This window comes from Pseudonaja textilis, chromosome 2 (assembly GCF_049901715.1).
Source record: "Pseudonaja textilis isolate UNSWEBS1 chromosome 2, rPseTex1.2, whole genome shotgun sequence".
Classification (NCBI taxonomy): Eukaryota; Metazoa; Chordata; class Lepidosauria; order Squamata; family Elapidae; genus Pseudonaja; species Pseudonaja textilis.
The window spans coordinates 106,619,508-106,638,849 of NC_141991.1; the positions used below are offsets into that span (position 1 = coordinate 106,619,508).

Below are 19,342 nucleotides of genomic sequence, written 5' to 3' on the forward strand. Positions count from 1 at the left end.
CCATACCCACCAACTAAGCCATGCCCACAGAACCAGTTGTGAAAAAATTTGAATTCCACCCCTGTCCTGAATCTAGCTACAAACCAGAAATTATCCAGCAGTGAAGGGGTTTTGTGTGTGTGTGTGTGTGTGTGTGTGTTTTTTTTTGGGGGGGAGGGCGGAACAAAAGCTGAATTCTGTCTATTCAGGCCTTCCAGAATGAGATCCCCAGATTACAGAAGAAAGACAGTGTATATATTTTGATTGATGGGCAACCTGAATTTAGATAGATTCAGTTAGGGGCTCCTATAGTATGCTATATAGATGTTTCATCCTGGCAAGTGATCTGTTTTTCATTGAAAGGTCATTGTGTGGAAGTTTAAAGAGATCAGGAATGTGTAAATTCATCTCTGTTCTGCTGCTCCCTCACACAAAGAATAGCAACATAGCCACCAGGTACATTGCTGATAAAATCCCCTCCCCAGGGAATTCAGAAGATTTGTGCTCAAAGGCACATGCCTTCTGAAAAGATAAGCACATATCATCTGCAACCTAGCAACACCCAAAAGATTACCTAGGTAGAGTGATGACTATAAATCATCTTTGGAAATGGGGGCGAGGACGACAGGGAGAGAGAACTGTTTTCATTCAAATTGTAGGAGTCAATGATCCTTTGGTTAATCACCTGGTCTTGTTGATCAAATGTTTACCATTTGAGTACCTTCTGCTGTTCACAAAGGTTAATCTAATCATGTGCTGTAGCAGACTTTCACCTTGATTCTCCTTCGTCCAGGGAGTTATAACTAACTCTTCAGCCTGCAGAATCATTGTCCGTTTCTAGACTAGAATGCTGTTTCCGAAGAACTGTACAACTGATCTAGAATTCATTTTGGTTCTTGAGATTCCTACTTAGCACTAGCTCGTATTTTTTTCCCTAGAGTTTATGTTTTAAGATCCAGAGTTCTTGTCTCTTTGGCACTCTTGGTTCTTTGTTACTGCAAGATATAAAATATTTTCCATTGCTTTTCCCTGAAGAAGAGCCATTTAGTCTCAAAGCCAGATTTAATGGACCTACGTCTAAGGTCTAAAGTACCTAAGGGGAAGGAAATATTACTACTTAAGAGTTAAGAGTGAATTTCAAGTTAAATGTAGCTACTGGATAAATGCAGCTCTATTTTTATCAAAATGTTTGACCTTGCATAAGATTTGATTCTGAATTCAGAATTCTACTTGCACACAGTAATCTTGCCCAACAGCTACTGGGAAATTTAATTTCTTTTGCAATCCATCTTCTTTAGGACAGGTAAGTATATTTTATTCTTGTTCTCTTCCTTTGAAAATATTTAGTTTTATCCATTTGTACTCTTTTATTTTGGACTTGCTATGTGTTTTCCTTGGTACTGAACAAAATATCAAACTGGATTTTTTTAGGGCTACCTTCCCAGCCAAATTTGGCATCTATCATCCTCTCCAACTTTTCTTTCTTGGTTATTTATAATTATTATGTCTATCCATGTGCTATCTATGAGCCTATAAAGAAGCCTCCCTCCCCTGTTTCTTGAGGTGTTGCTTCTCCATTTCATGTAATCCTGAGTGTATGAAAATCAAGCTAATGCTGTTGTGCCATATATAGGTGTGGTTGTATGTGGGAAATATACCAGTTTCCCTTTAAAATAAACATATGTACGGAGTGGGTGAATTTGTCATTGCAATGTTCAGTTTCCTTTGCACTCACATCTGAAAGTTTGCTGGTGAAGCCAAGTACCTAGGAAGCGTGCTCAGAAATAGCTTTGAGAGCATTTGTACCATAGAAAACAAGACAAGAATGTAATAAATGAACAGCGATTTTCTCATGTTGTGCAGATGTTCGGAACCATTCAGAGGTGGGCTTCACATAATTTAATTACCTAGTGCAGAACCAAAAATGTGAGCGTGTGCATGCATGCACACTTTGCATGCATGCACGCAGCTTTGAACACACGGTAATTTCCAGCACACCTTCTCAGGCAGCCACGGTGAGTAGAATGGGCGAGGTGTGGAAATCAGAGCTGCGTAGGTGGGGTGAGCAAGCCAGAGAGTGAGATATATAGGATGGGACAGCACTGGGGCAAGGGGGCAGGCCCAGCTGGTGGTCGGAACTACCAATACAGATGAAACGGTTGGAAGTGGCACCAGCCCATCTCTGGAACTATTATCCTGTCACTCAGAATGGAAACAATGGGAGTTTTCTTTCAATGCATCCAGAAGCTACTAAGTAACTATGGGGTTGGATAGGCCCTCCTTTCTTCATTTTCTTGAAGGAGTACAGGGACTCAGATGGAGAAGATATAATGATGTAGAGAAAAAGGATAAGGAAGACATTTCTTCAAAGATGCCTTCAGCTGAGTTCTAGAGTTACCAACTCTGGACAACAAAATCCAGGATAATAATGAAGTAACAGCAAAGAGGTTTAATGGCATTTAATGACTATCTAATGGTGGTCCAGAGTTTTGCAACCTGGCTATTATATCCTATCTTGGCATTCCTTTGAAGGAAAAGTACAATCTGCTAATCTGAGGGGGAAAGCCCTAGAAAAATCAAAAGAATCCTATTAGTTTCCTTAAATATTGAACTAGGGTTGGGGGAATCATTTTATCTCACAATAAGTAACAACATGTCACCCATAGCATGTGTCCTTTTACCTTGTTTTTTTAATTGTATATTATAATTGTTCAGTACAGGTAGTCCTTGACTTACAACAGTTCGTTTAGTGATCATTCAAAGTTACAACATCACTTTAAAAAAAATGACTTATGACCAGTTCTCACACTTACAACTGTTGCAACATCCCCATGGTCATGTGATAAAAATTGAGACCCTTGGCAACTGACTCATATTATGACAATTGCAGTGTCCTGGGATCATGTGATCCCTTTTTATGACCTTCTGACAAGCAAAGTCATTGGGGAAGCCAGAGTCACTTTACAGCCATGTTACTAACTTAACAACCACAGCGATTAACTTAGCAAAAAAAGGTCAAAATGGGGCAAAACAAATGTCTCACTTAGCAACAGACATTTTGGGCCCAATTGTGATCGTAAGTCATAATTATAGGTCCAAAGAGGTCTTGCCAATCTGATTGTTTTTTGCTGCTGCTGTTGCTGTCTTGCAAAAGAAACCCGAGGAACGTGGAACTTGGCTTCTACTACTGGATGTTTGTTCTGTGGTCAAAGCCAGATTTTTTTTCTTGCCCTCTCAGTATTCCAATCTGTTGTATCTTGAGTGTCATTTCAGAATCAGATTTCTCCTTTGAAAAAAATATAAATAAAGCCTCCTCTCTTGTTTTGTACCAGCGTGATCGAAACTAGAAACTGACAGCCCATATTCAGCTTCTTAACAAATACATTCCATAGCACCCAAAGGAAAAGTATGAAAACAGGTCAGCGTCCAAAGCCTGAAGTAAACATACATTCATTGTAATTTTTTTCTATACCATCCCATTTGTTTTTATTGGGAAAGGTTCATTAAGAAGTAACGTTTATAATCTGTCACATAGATATATTATAGCTCTATTCATAAATAGGTTACTGGAAATGAGCATCGGAAGGAACACAATATGCAAATATTATGCTTGAATTAAAATGAGCTGTGTTGGCACTCGATACTTGACAAGCGAGGCAGCTTATTCCACAAACATCTGAGTCCGTTTTTTGCTCATGACAATGAGAACTATTGAGCTAATGCACGCTATCACATGTTCAATTCATTCTGAAACCATAGTTCACATTCACATTCCCGCTTTTCCATGGGCTTCTAAGTCCTGGTGGAAAACCTATTTGATTGGATCTCTTGAAATATCAAGGCTGTAATAAAGTAATTCTGACTCACAATGAAAGTTGGATATGTAAAAGATTTGACTTTAAATACAGCTTGATTTAAGTGTGATTACCACACTTTATCCACAGAATGACTCTGAAAAGTGGGATGTACAATGAAACTGAAACAGGCTTTAGACTCAATAGTAATACGATAGTAATACGAAGCTACTTTATTCACCCAGCAATTTTGGTGCATTGAATATTTATTGGTAGCAATTGTTCTAAACATGAGCAAGTTTTCAGATTTTGCTCAATAGGTTCCTATCTGTTTTCTATTCCATTGGTTTCACCCAGCCTCCTATTTACTCTTTTAAAATGGATCCTTTGTAACTCAAGCAATACACCTCTTGGTAACTTATTTGGTATCTGGAAATGTAGCCCTTCCTTCTGTATAGAATCTCAGATCTGAATGTCAGAAAGAGATGCAATGCTGGTCCTTAAACCACCCTGTAAACTTTTATTTTGATTTCAGTATTATTTAAGCCTTAAAAATAATACTTTACATAAAACTATTTTTCCTAGAAATGCTTGGACTAGATCAGTTCCAGTTTGGAAATCATCCAGACCATTTGGATTTTTTTCTGGACACTCATGGAGTTGTTAAAATCATACAAGTATGATCCTGGATTACATCCCAATTGGAAACTTTTCATAAGTTTGACTTAAGAGTGCACAACTGCCCCCCAATTCCTACCCACCCCCACAAGTCTTGAGCCAAGAAGCCAAAAAGCATATAGTAATCTTGAAGGGTTAGATGATTAAATACATAGGAAGTAATCATATCAACCATATTTAATTTTAATTATATTTAATCAGACCCAGCTTTTATCCTGCAGGTTTTTTTTATCACGGCCTCCTTGACTTTGGAATGCAATCTTAGCATATCACTCAAAAGCTTAGGGCAGCCCTTCTCGGTCAGTGATTTGCTAATGAGATAAAATCTAGTTTTCAGTCCTGCACCTGATATAAATGTGTACGGTGCTTCCTAAATTTTGCTGTCCCATTTTACAGCCATTCAGTCACAAGTCTGCCAAATGCCCTCCCTGTGCAAACTAATCTCCCTATAGTTTTGCATTTATTCTTAGTACAGGCACATGTCTTTTGGGGGAAATTGCATTTTCCAGTTGTCAGGCACATAATCAGGCTCGCTCTGTGCTAAATTCATCACATAGGCATGTCATAAGCAAAACCACTAATATTTTAACCTTTTACTGTTTACACAATTTACATCTGACAATTTTTCAACATTGTGAAAACATGTTTGACTTCCTATACATCACTTTTTCATGAATAATTCCAGCTCCATTCTTTGAGATGCTACTATATTCCCATGCAAATCTCTCAAAATTTCTCTAGCATTCTCTCATTTCCACACCTTTGTTCTTAATTCTAGTCATTCTACTGAGCCCACTTCCTCTAATCCAAAAACATTTTAAAAAAATATTTAAAACAACCTACCCTTTTCTGTTCTTTTAACAGTAGTCTGTGTTGACTACATTGTTTGCATCTATCCTTTCCTCTATGAAGAATTATACTGTACAACCTCTTTCTCTCTTCCTAATATTTTGCAGCAGTGTCTCTTTCATATGCATTTTCACATGTATCTTTTAATATGTATGGTTGCCACAATATAAAGAAGATGTTGAGGCTTTAGAAAGAGTGCAAACAAGAGCAACAAAGACAATTAGGGGACTGGAGGCTAAAACATATAAATAACAGTTGCAGGAATTGGATATGTCTAGTTTAATAAAAAGAAGGACTAGGGGTAACATGATAACCACATTAATATTTAAGGGTCTGCCACAAAGAAGACGGGGTCAACAGCCTATTATCCAAAGCACCTGAAGACAGGACAAGAAGCAACTGATGGAAACTAATCAAGGAACAACTTGCCTCCAGAAATTATGAATTCTCCAGCACTGGAAACTTTAAGAAGAGATTGGATAACCATTTGAAATGATACAGGATTTCTTATCTGAGCAGGGGCTTGGACTAGAAGGCCTCCAACATCCCTTGCAACTCTGCTATTTTTGTCATCCAAATAATGGATTACGTTTCCATATTTACTACTTACTGTTACCATGGTTTACTATTCTACCAAATATTCTTTCTCATATTTTCATATTACTTGGTGACATTGGGTCCCATAAGTGTTCCATGCAGCTCCCACATTTTCTTTCTCTACCTCTATTTTCTATTCACTCCAATGAGAGTTTAACTTAATATTTTTCCATATGACACTGATTTTCTCCTCTTGCAGTGATTCTACTTTCAACTAATTTTCCTTACTTCTTCCTCTTTACTCCTTGTACATTCTAAGTCACACTCTCCCATATTCCATGGTTATCTTCAAAGACAACCCAATAGATTTTGGAGACCTCTCACCTTCCACCATAGCTTTTGGTCAATCAAACTTTCAGGTAATATTTTTCAGTAACGTTGAAGGGATATAGACTACATTATCAGCCTCACCTGCATCTGCACCACATGCATTATTCCCTGCTTATACAAAGATCAAAATATTCATATGAGTTCGATATCTCTCTGTTATTGGCAGCTCTTCAAACGGTGCAAATGCTAATACTACTTTTATTACCTCTGTTACAGCAACAGACTCTTACAAATCTGAATGTACTTCTCCCTTCCCTCCCTTTATTTTCCTGAGAATTTGGGAGAGTCTTGCCTGAGATGGTTACACAGGTTAAAGTTCTAGCTGTGACTCACTTGACTGTTATCTTGATAGCGATCCTTCTGTTCCTTAAGGTTATTCCTTCTCCCCATTACAGTTATTCATTAAAGTCAACTGATTTGGGGGAATTTGGCTGAAAAAAATTATTTGAATTTTTTTTTAATTAAAGCATTACCCAGTCAAAATATAAGGTGAAATTAGTCTTGTAACAAATCTATGCTGACTTAATAATTATTGTGTTTTCAAGTCCCTGCAGATGAATCTCTACATCTAGAACCTTTCTAAATGTTGATATCAGATTAACTGGCCATAATTCATCAGGTCCTTCTTTCCTGCCCCACCTTAAATTTATGATAATTTGTTATTATCATCATTGTTATTATCATAGTTAGTCATCCTATCACTTTGTTCTTCCAATAACCTAGGATGCTATTCATCTAGCTTTGGAGGTTCAAACTCATTGAGTAAATAGTTATTACTTTATCATGTTTCTTTGCAACTTCAAGCTTCAATGTGCCCCTTCAATCACCCTTATCTTCCCAATTTCATACAAAACATTCTGTGTTGTTTAAGAAGATTGAAACATCTGAATTATATTTATAATACAGATCTGTATCATCTTTTCTGCTAGTTTGGGCTGAATTTTTTGCTTCACTATTTAAACCCTTTGGGATCAGTTGAATTCTAATGATGCAGTTCTTTATTAAGGCTGCATTAAGTGGCCTGCTAGTCCACTAGCCTATTTCTCCCAGAAGATTAATAAATGGGTAAGAATTTTCTTAGGAGCCAAAATCCACTCTTCCTTCTGAAATGGGGCAAAGTGCTTTCGGTGCTTTGAGGGAAGAAACTATAACAAAATCTTAACAACCAGAATTTTTACATGTAACCCACAATATAACGAAAGGGTTGCCTCTTTTGAAAAAGTAGTGTATTTCATTTAAATACAGCAACATATAGTGTCCTTTGAGGTAAACTTTCTTGTAGTTTTCACAGTAATAGGATTCGTGTTTTGGAATGGATAGACATTTCAACGACTTCCAAGGGGAATAAGAACAAACAGAACTTGACAGAGTATTGATGAGAAATATTGGTGCTTCCTTGGAAGAATCATGCCTGCAGTTTGGAAGGCGATGGTTCATCCGTGCCTGCCCTCTTTGAAGAACAGCATACAGAATGTCAATCCTGACACTCTTGCTACCTAGACACTTAGCGAGGAGCAGCCCTAGGAATAAAAAAATAATTACTTTCAGGTTAGAAGGGGAGCTGTCCAGCAGGAAGCTCACTGGGGAAATTAATTTTATAAGGGCTTGATTCCCACTGAGCAAATTTTGTTCCTTCCCAGCTTCACACAAGGGTTTTGATCCACAACATTGTTTCTTTTGAAAGTAAGTTTCAAAGGTAGCATCTGCTGAAATGGTGGAATTCTTGGGCAGGATCAATGTTTTCCAACTCCTCTTGGTCCTCCTCCAACAGATGATTTGGCCAGGACAGTAACATATATAGCCTAATATTTATAAATTCAGAACTTATTTATTGGTCCTAGCCAAAAGCAATTTTTGGTAATGCTGGCATGGAGTTCTGTGAGTTATAATCCCCAAACCTAGAAGGCATCAATTCTTGGAAAGCTAAATTAGGTCTGCATGTGCTTACACAAAAGAAGAGAAAGAAAAGGAGGGAGGGAGGGAGAGAAAAATGAATTACATTTCAGTATTTCTAATCCAAGTTGGAATAACAAACAAACACATTGAGCCAGCCAAATATCTACTAGTATTCCCACAAAGCAGCAATATTTGCTTTTAATCTATTCCTTCATTCTTGACTGAAAAAAACTATTTTATTTCCAATCTAAAAACCCAAAGGAGAGTTTGTAGCTAATACATTTCTTTCGCAAGTGCTTTCAACCAGATTATTCCTCTAATATCTGATTCACAGATAAGGAAGTAAAAAAACAACAAAATCAAGCCTTGTATAATTAGAAACATTCCTTCAGAGGAAAGATATAATTCAGATGGTGCAAAAGATAAACATTGATTCAAGAGTGTCTTTTTCCTCCCAGTTCTCCCTCCCTCAAAAATAAAAAGGAGGGGGGGACCATGAAAGATAAGGATTTTTTTTTTTTTGCTGCTGTTGATAAAAACAATCTAAGCAGATGTTGGCGGGTGGGAAGCCATAAAAAGATCATCTCAGCTAAGCCAGCTGTTGGGATAAGTTTAACTGTTCACTTCAGATGCTGCATTTTCTCCAACCCATTTGCAGATGCAGAAAACAGGGAAAGCACACAAGGCATAAAATAGTCAAAGCCAGGAGCTTTTGACACTCATTTTTCCCCTCTCCCCCTCTCACTCACTCACCCACAAATGCACACACAGGAGAAGGAGGAGGAGGGAGGGGAGGAGAATGAAAAGTGAGCTCACATTCTCACATTGGTAAAGAGGCTGGTCTTGCAGTGCCTTTGAATATTCTACTTTTTGCCAGTTTCTCTTCCGAGTCATGCAGACACACACATGCTGAGCTGAAGGAAACCACAGCAATGGACTGCTCCAGAAGATCTGAAATCTGATCACACACCATCTCCCTCCCTAATTACCTCTATTACATATCTCGGTTTGCCTATATAGGAAGCCACTCAGACCTAAGGAACAAGGCAAGGGCAAGTATCAGCTACCCCATCAGAACCCAACAGAGCACCTTCTCTCTTCTTGCTGGAAACACACACACACACACACACACACACATACAGAAACAGACAAAACCCACAAAGCAACAGACTCACACATCTTTTTAATCTCTTGGCTTCCTTGGAAGATTTTGCTGGCTGTTTTTCATGGAGAAAGTCCAAGGAGAAATGGAGATTGAGAGATGGGAAAGAAGCGAAGAGCTGTCAGATGCCGAAAGGAAGGTGATTCAAGAGACGTGGAACAGAGTCTATGCGAACTGTGAGGATGTTGGGGTCTCCATTCTGATCAGGTATTTACAATGACCACAAGAAGCCAAATTTTGATTCAAGGGACCGGGTGGGAAGCCAGTAACTGTTTCCTTCGGTGGATTAGCTGTGATTGGGAATTATTGCATTGCATTTCGATTTTCAACAGTTTGAGTAGCAAAGAGAGGGGAAAATATGCTCTGTGCAGCTTAGTTGGTGGCAATCAATATTTCAGCCAGAAAGGTCATCTCATTCTTTGTGTACAACTGGGGGGATTTAGCAGGAAGGGATGGTTTTGGCTTAGCTCTTTGCTGATAGAAAAAGATATACATCATACTCCTGGATGAAACACTGCAACTTGCGAGCCAAGATAAATCCAAACAGGGCTGCTGAAGCTTGTCGGCACCATCTGCTCCTCAGCTGGGTGGCTGTATCAATGTAAAATAGGAGACTGAAGTTGTCTCCTGAGTCTGCTGTGAAGGTTAATAGCCAGGGGGTTGGTGTAAGGGAGGCAAACGGTGGCAGGTAAAGGATAATTGGATGCTTCACTCTGTTGGAAAGCTCTTGGCAAAATTGCCAGAGGGCAGTGGGTGGAGAGGGTTATACAGGAATCTTAAGAAGGAAGCCGATGGCTAAGTTTATACAGGGCACTAAGCAATAATGTGGTTTGTTTCACTTTGACATAGTTTGGAGTGCAAGCCCAGCCTTCATGGCTTGAAAACCATGATTTCCAGCTTTGCATGTTGCATGGCTTCCTTAAAAAAAAAAAAAACATGATTCAAACCATGGATTACTGTGATGTGTGAATGTAGCCTATAGAATATGTCACCAGATAAGTGAAATAGAAAGCTAGTTTAAACTGAGCTGGCCTATGAGTAGGATGATTCTCCAGACTAATTTATTTTTCTATAGCCTGCTGATCCTAAGTACTTTACTGGGCTCCACACGCTACCAATAATCCTTTGAAGTACCCTGTGTAGAATGGCCCTGTCTCTGTCAAAATTACCTTGAGAACTCAGAATCTTTTGGAGATGTGTGGAAGAGGTTCTTTTTACATTGGTAAAAGGAGGTTTTTGTTTTTTTTCCCTAAATCAGAGTAAAAAGAGCTATGCAAAGAGAAAAAGACCAGGATTTAAAAAAATAGTCACTGAACTGATCTGGATTTGAAATGATTCCCAATTATAAATTAGGTTTGATTTGGTGGAGTGGGATTTGGACAGGAAAAATACATTTCCAATGTTATTGCTCCAATTTAATCCAAGACCTCACACAATTCCCATTTTTAAGTTCAATAAACCTTAGGAACTCTAGTCATAGCTTTCAGCTATTATAACTTAGAGACGATCTAAACTGACATTCAAAGAGAAGTAAGATTCTTTCATTTATTTAACAAGCATATTCTCCAACAAACTGTTAGGTCAGTTTATAGCAACTTCTCAGAGTTCTGAACAGGGAAAAATACCCTGCAGTCAGTCCAAGAATATCCAATTTGATTAGAGAGTAGAGAAGACTTTGGATTTTGCAAAAATGAGGACACCCACAAATGTACTATGGTGGTATCTTCCCAGTTTTTCTTAAAGTTTTCCATCAGTTTTTCTGTGGAAAATTATACTGTTGTTTTTTTTCCAGAAATTTTCCAAAAACTAATTGTTTGAAAGCTGTATAATGCAAATCCCATTGTCCGGTTGGGACAAAAGCAGGATTGTCAGTCACATCTTTAGATATGTTTCAAGTAGATCCTTTCTGGGTAGGGAGAGTGGAATTGGAAGAGTTCATTTTCTTACAGATCTTCTGCTTTCTGGAAAAAAAATCTGAAGAATTTAACTTAAACCCAAGATGTTTCATTCTCAGCTATTTTAAAACATATTCTTTTTTTTTTTGGGGGGGGAAGAGGAGAGATCTATTCCTCTTTTTAAATGCTTCTTGTATTCATTCCACAAAACATATTGAGCATCCCTTTTGATAGTGCTAAGGTTTGCGTTTTAACCATGGCAAGGTAAGGCACATGTACTCCAGGATATTCCCTCAAACTTTAAGCAGCTGATCAGAATAGTCAGAAAAGGAACCAACAGCCCATATACCTACAAGTGAACCTCTTGAATTCACGCCAAAAGACTTTTTTCCCAATTGAATGGAACTTTTCTTATTTTATTTTTGAGTAGGGAATTGGGGTAAATAATCTATCAGGATCATTTTGTAGTGATTTTAATTTTAATTCCCCTGTGCTGAGTGATGCAAATCATGCAAGGGCATAATTTTCCCTTGATATGGCCCTAAATTTCAGATCATGGTTCCATTTGTTTTTCTTGACTTAAATGTACGAAACTGTAAATTTTTCCATTTCAGTACTATGTTCCTCAATAAACCCTGATTGTCTAAATGGTTCTTTTCATAAGAATCACTTTATTGTTATTTGGAAATGTATTTTAACTATGAGAGAGAGAGAGAGAGAGAGAGAGAGAGAGAGAGAGAGAGAGAGAGAGGTATTACAATGTATTTACCAGGTAGAAGTACCCATTCAACTGGTTCTAAAAGTCAAAATATGTTATACGCTAAAGATCCAGGATGTTATCTGATACTTTTCTTTATAAAATATCAATTTTAGGACACTGGAACAAAATTAACTTTCTTACACAGGGATATACCACATAATCACAGAAAAATTACTAAGATAAATTTGTACAGTTATCTATTTTTAAAAAATTTCCTAGACCATGACAATGTCCCACGATTGTCTTTTGATCCAAAAAGTACCAGGTTTCTGATCTCTATATTTCTGTCAAACATTCAGTTTCCATTGGACCAAAGGTCAACACAGATTATACAAAATGGAACTGGCAGGTCAGCTTCAGACTATGTCATGAAAGGCCAAAGTTAAAGACAGAGGAGAATGAATAAAACTAAACTAAACTGAATGCTCTCTAGAGATGGGTATATATGTTCAGATTACTTCTTTGCTATGTGTCTTGAACAGTAAGAGAGAATGAACTTTGCTGCCCTGCTAACATGGCCACCAATTCAGTTTTAAGGTTCTAAATCAGGGGTGTCCAACTTGAGCAACTTTAAAAACTTGTGGACTTCAACTCCCAGAATTCCTCATCCAGCCAGACATTTATATTCTAAATGAATAGTGGAAAGAACACAACAGAAGTAGGAAACCTGTCTTTCTCTTTTCAGACTTTTCTGTATGAGAAAGCAGATCTCAAGAAAAATGTCCACAGGGAACCAGAAATCTCTGCTTTTCTGAATTATTTTTGCCTTCACAAAAATATCTTGCATTAATTCCTCCCCCCAAAACACACACACAGACACACACTTTTTTTTCGGCAAATGACTAGGGTAGCATATGTGTCAACCCTTTACATATGCAAATATGTATGCTGATATTCTGCCTGTATCACTACTGCCATTCAATTTTGCTGCCTTGGTGTTAAATATAAGTTCATTTGGAGAAAGGGAAGAAAAACAAAGTTATTTCACCCAGTTCATGCACCTAGTTTGTTCTGGAAAGGGCCAATTATAGCTCAGAAGAAATTTATTGTTTTGCTTGATTGTGATATGTATTAAGCTTTGCCTATATATGGCTCAATTCAGTTCTGACCACATGTAGATACATTGGAAAAAATTAGCTATTTGTGCATCAGTGAAATAAAATCTCCCTGGGACTAATACAGTGACGAACATCTGTATTCGAATCCCTAATTGCCTTTGGTTTTATTCCTTCTCTTTTGACTTCTCTTGAACAAGACTTCGTACCTCAGTCCGGCTTCTACTTATCTCCCTTCCCCACCCCACTCCCACCTGAATCCAGATATAGAGAATATTTGGATTGGGATAAGTACCCATTCTAGCAGCTAAAAAATATCTTGATTTAAAAAAAGCTGGCAAATTTCTGTGCCATCGGTGACATGATTTGTCTGCCAAGCCAAGCCAACATAATAGAATATATGGATAGATTACAGTGCACAGTTATGAAGAACTGGCCCTGAATTCATTCTGTGCATGTACACAGTGACTGCAAAGTCATTACTCAGTGAAGGATGTCAAGGGCGGGCTGGGGGAAAAATGATAGAATCACTCCAGGGGAAGCAAAAGAAGCCAGTACATAGAAAAACACCAGAGATTACCCTGTTTCTTACAGCCTGCAAGCCATGCTGAAATTAATTTCCAAGCAGGGCTCCAGAGTAGCCTGGAAAGATAAATGCTGTTTGGATTTTGCTCACCAGATCTAAGCATGACAGATAAGCAGGGAAAGGTGGGAGGGAAAAAAGAAAAACTGAATCTGAATAAGCTGCCCTTCGTTTAGATTTCTGAAATACAAATTAGACATTTTTAAAAATAAATCTTCCCTCTCACACACACACACACACACACACACCCATAGGAGTCAAGCAGCTCAATGGTATCTTTACCTTTAGCTCACACACAAACACACACGCATGCAAACATACTAAAAATAATTTTGAAAGTTAGCCATGCTATCTCCGGCTTTTTGTGCCAACAAGAAAACAGTTGCTAACCAGATTTCAGTACTGAAGAAAGTATAAAGTATTCAAAAAGAATATTCTGCTTCCAAGGGGAAATTGTAAGACCAACATGACAAAATAAGATAAATATTTTGGCCTTTCATTCAACTTCCTCCTCAGCCCCAGTTTGAACCATAATTTGTTTTATCATCAGCTTTACCTCACAGATTTGTTGTAAGAAGAAAATGGGATAAGAGTTTGCTGTGGTCTGACGGTCGCTACAGAAATGCTACTGTGAATAATAAACCTTATCTTTGTTCAAACAGAGAAGTTTAGCTAATCCCGATTCCAAATACGTTCGTTCGAAATAGGAGTCAACAATAGCCGAAGAATAAAATACCAAGGAATTAAATATGCATGCTTCTCACAACAACCATTTTATCAGTTGTAAGAGTAGGTTTTTGCATTTAGCCATTTCAGAATAATATGCCATCCCACACTGGCTGTATATTATGTGAATAATATATAACTGAAGATAAAGTATGAAAAAAGCAATATATAGTGTATGATTAACAATCCAAGTTCAACTATGTAATGGACAGGGTGGGGAAAGAGAAAGAGAGAAAGAGAGGAGTCTGAGACTAATTATTAGTGAAAATTTGCTATTAAATCAATGATACCTAAAAGGCAGGAATTCCATCTCCAAAACATCATGTGGGCAAATAGATAGTCTTGCTATGCTGTACAGAGAAGAAACCTTGACAGGAAGGCAGAAATTGTTTTTGGATTAATATACATAAGAGTTTTGTTTTTTTTTAAGATTGCCTTTAGCAGAGAATGTGTTGATCCAATATGTTGAGGTGGTACTGGGCAAGACAACTGCAGTGTTACCTTGGTATTCAACAGCTTTGAAACTGATCAAATTTGATACTTGATGTATTTTGACATAAAAATTTTGTCCCGGTACTCATCGTTTGTTTGGTACCCAATATACAAGCTAGAACTTGTAGATGTGTCAACTGCCTTGTGATTCCCTATATTATTCCTTATGGGAAAAAATTGTTTGTACTCAATGTTTTTGATACTAATCATGTCTCCCAGAACCAATTAATGAGTATCGAGGTACCACTGAAATTAGCTGTGTGGCAGTTTTCATGTTTTCCTTTCTTCATGTCTCTTTCACAAGAATATTAAGTATATTTATTTCAGACTAAATAATCTTAATAAAGTACTGTTTTGGAAGAAGATAAAAGGTTAATTGTTCTGAGGTAAACTCCAAACTTTATTCCATACTTCAGTGACCACATAGATTGCAATTATTTCTTTAAAACTCTGCAGTCAGATAATGAAAATATGTCAAAAATTATTGTCTTATCAGATAACTTTTAAATAATTGTTGGATAGTTAAAGAAAAAACATCTGTCTTTAAACAATCATCTCTAGAACATATAACTAATAGCTTGAGAAAAGATGTTGTAATGAATTAAAAAAACTGAAAAGTCTTAACTGTAATTTTTCTACTTGCATTGTATTCATGGAAGCTCTTGACTTTAGTTATCTCTAACTGCCTTTCTAATGGGCTTTAGATAGCTAAAACTAGCTTAGGAATTACTTATTTAATTAAATCCAATGCGGTTTGCTTTTCCTTGTAGTTCTACAGTCAGGAGAGATGGGGGAATGAACACTAATTTCATAGAATGGGTTTTGGCTCTTAATTTTCTTCAGCAGCATAAATACTTTAGAATACATTCAAGTAACGCAAATTTGCCTGCCAACCTTTCTTTAGAAAATCAGAGAGAGCAGTTTTTTGTTTAACTTTTCCTGAAGAATTGGATGTTATGCATCCTCATTCTCACATATAAAGTTAAAAACTTTTTTTTTTTAAATTAGAATGATATTTCTCAAACTGAAAATTCAGTAATTATCTCCTGTTACAAATATTTTAATGTCTTTGGGCTACAGTGAGTATAGAAGCAATTACATCGAAGCAGGAAGAACACCAAGGAGAGGAGCCAATTCAGCAGAGAGATTACCATAGTTTCCAAAAATGCGTTGAGCTGCTGATCAGTATAATCCAAGTATTCAAATTGTTTTCAGAGGAATATTACAGTGCTTGAATCAGTAATTTATCTATGAGTTTCCCCTGAGCCGGTGCTTTCTAGATATGCTGAAGTTCGACGTCTATCATTCATAAGAATGCTTGTTATTGAAATCTAACACAGATAGCTGGCTGTGGAAGACTGCTTCATGATACATAAAAGACGGTAGTAATGGGGTGTTAGTGATTGTGTTTTAATTGGGTGTACAAATGTCTTGCAGTAAGCACTGAAATATAAATAGAAACTTAAGCATGTCGACAGGGTGCCAATGAATTTTCTTCAAGAAAGGCAAGCTTGTAATGCTTTCCACATTATTAACAGAAAATAGAGTTGAGAAGGACCTTGGACGCCTTCTAGTCCAACTCTCTGCTCAAGCAGGAGATACAATTCAGACAAATGGTTGTCCAATCTCTTCTTTAAAGCCTTCAATGATGGAGCACCCACAACTTCTGAAGGCAAGCCAGTCCACTGATTAATTGTTCTTCAGGAAATTCCTCCTTAGTTCTAGGTTGGATCTCTCTTTGATTCATTTCCATCCATTGCTTCTTGTCCTGCCTTCGGGTGCTTTAGAGCAGGGGTCTCCAACCTTGGCAACTTTAAGCCTGGAGGACTTCAACTTCCAGAATTCCCCACCGGGCTTAAAGTTGCCAAGGTTGGAGACCCCTGCTTTAGAGGATAGGTTAACTCCCTCTTGTTTGTGGCAGCCCTTTAGGTATTGGAAGATCACTATCATGTCAGTCCTAGTCCTTCTCTTCATATCAAACAGAAGCCTTTGACCCCACGTCCATTAGTAACAGTGTGAAATACAAAATGTTTGAAAGCATATAACATCCATAAACATTTGCTTTTGGTTACTAAAGTGGCTAAAGTTAGGACAGTTTTGGAGTGCTTGATTTTTTATTTCCTTATTCAAAGTTGCCATTTTATTAAAACATGAAAACCAAAAGCTTCCTAACTTTTAACACATTTCTTCATATCTGTTCACAGACATATTTCCAGGACTAGCACCTTTTTGAACAGTAAAAGAAAATCCAACTTGGAAGGAATAGTTACTAGAAAATCCCAGTTCAACCCAGATCAGAGAGTGCAACTTCCCCTAATAATGTCAAGTATGATCAGCAAACATACAGGTTATTCTTCACATTTTACTATGTAAATCAGGTCTATCAAACTGGTGGCCCACAGGAGCCAGATGCATCACACACAGGCCACAGCCACCCAGGCTTTGCAAAGGCAAAAAAATGTTGTGATACATCATGATACATCACATGGTGTGATTGAGTTTGACACACCCGTGATGTAGCTTATAGGACCTGGCACAATGATGATATCACAGAAAGAGACCTTGAGTTGTATTGATTCTGCAAATCTTACCAGAAGTTTCATTCCTGCTTCTGTTGCTGTATAAAAGGACTTTTGCTGTCATCTGCATTAATAGTAGCAGATTTGAACAGTGTTTGGATTCAGAGACCTTACTAAATAGGATTTTATTAATAGAAGTAAAACATTAGTGTGTGTGTGTGTGTGTGTGTGTGTGTGTGTGTGAGAGAGAGAGAGAGAGAGAGAGAGAGAGAGAGAGAGAGAGAGAGAGATCTGGCCAAATAAAGAGTTCTAACTCCATATTATCTTCTGAAAATTAAACCAGATGGTTTCCATACTGTTAAGGTATAACCATATGTTAAAGAATTAGAAGGAAGGACAAACCAATATTATATTAATAATTACAATAAGAAGTAAATCAGGACTATATCCAGGACATTAACAGATCTATCAAACAAACCACTATTCCCAGCTAGTTTGGTAGAATGCATGATTAAACATACAGAAATATTAAATAAATGAAAGAACACACACTTTGCAGAAGAACAAGTATAGTTTCTCTAAATGACCTTTAACATCTTGAGTGTAGCTTCTCTAACTTTATTTTTCTTTAGTTTTGGATTTCAGCCTAACCTTACCTTAGTTTTACATTCACTTCAAGACTTAAACTACTGTACTTATGAAAGAGTTCATACAACACACTAAGTCATAGTTTGTTTACTCATTATTTATTTGAACCAGAATAATTTAAATTCACACATCAAATTCAGTATGTGTTAATGTATTATATGAACCATAAAAAAGCATAGAGTTAAATGGAATTAATGTTAAATTTAACATTCATGCATAGGATGTTTTTAAACATCCAGGTAATGGGAGATGGCTGTGAACCTCATAACCTGTTCTTTATTACTTCTTCTCGTTCTTCTCCTTTTCCTTCATCTTCTTTTCATTTTCTACAAACAGTTGGCTGTCCCCTATTGGAAAAAATGGCAGAGCAGATTGACCTTTGGTTCTGAACAGTTTGGGCTCTTTTTTGCTCATTTGATTAATTATGTGCCATCAAGTCAGTGTCAAATTTATCTGTTTCAGTGTCGAAGCAATTACATAGACAGATTCTCTCCAAGGCAGTTTTTCCCTCACCTGGTCTTTCAGCTGTTCAAATATGTGTGTGCTCATTGCTACTGTGACTTCATTTACCTTGCTGCTGATTGTCTTCTTCTCTCTCCTTCTACCTTTCATAGCATTATAGCAGGGGTGTCAAACTGGCAGCCTGCAGGCCAGATGCGTCACACGCAGGCCACACCCACCCCAGCTCCGTGAAGGGAAAAGAATGTTGTGATACGTCATGTGACACCACAAGTTTGACACCCGTGCATTATAGCCTTCTCCAGAAAGCTAGGTCCTTACATAACGTGTTTGAAGTAGGATAAATTGAGCTTGGTCATTTGTGCTTCAAGTGAGAACTCTGGGTTGATTTGTTCAATAATGTGTTGGTTTTCTTGGGTTTTCATGGTACCCTCATAATCTACCATTATGCTCATAACCTACCATTAACTACATGCACTATGTACTTATCTATGTCTTACCCTTTTTCTAGAGAGCTGAGATTGGCATAAATAGCTATTCTGCACATTGATATGAAACAATATAACTGTATTACAATCCAATAAGAACAGGCTGGTGGGAAGATGATAGAGAAATATTAGGAGGGAAGGAAGAAGCACACAAAGACATTTTAATTAGAAATACTCTTTTATCACTCCCTTTGCCGAGTATCAGTTTGAAGCTACTCTAGCAAATGTCTCCACACCCTCATATTACAGCAGTTGTGGTTTAAAATGAACAGTACCTGTGATCACAGCTCTTACGCAGCTGGCCCGCTCCCTGTATTTCACAGCTGGATAATAGATCATCACTCCATCCTGGAGAACTAGGTCATTTAAAGAAACTATTGTGAGGTATAGTGAGAGGAAAAGCAGTCCAAATTGCCTCCACCCTGCCTTTGC

At 37.5% G+C, this 19,342-nt stretch overlaps 1 protein-coding gene across 1 annotated transcript in view; it reads left to right on the top strand.

The window, feature by feature from the left end:
- Window positions 1–721: 721 nt before the first annotated feature.
- The window catches only part of CYGB (cytoglobin), a 73,425-nt gene continuing 54,804 nt past the window's right edge, over window positions 722–19,342 (top strand). Inside the window, exons 1-2 of the mRNA XM_026702052.2 lie at window positions 722–1,282; window positions 9,331–9,492. Of these exons, the coding sequence (XP_026557837.1) occupies window positions 9,350–9,492 (143 nt within the window). The 5' untranslated portion in view covers window positions 722–1,282; window positions 9,331–9,349. The remainder of the gene's footprint in view (window positions 1,283–9,330; window positions 9,493–19,342) is intronic.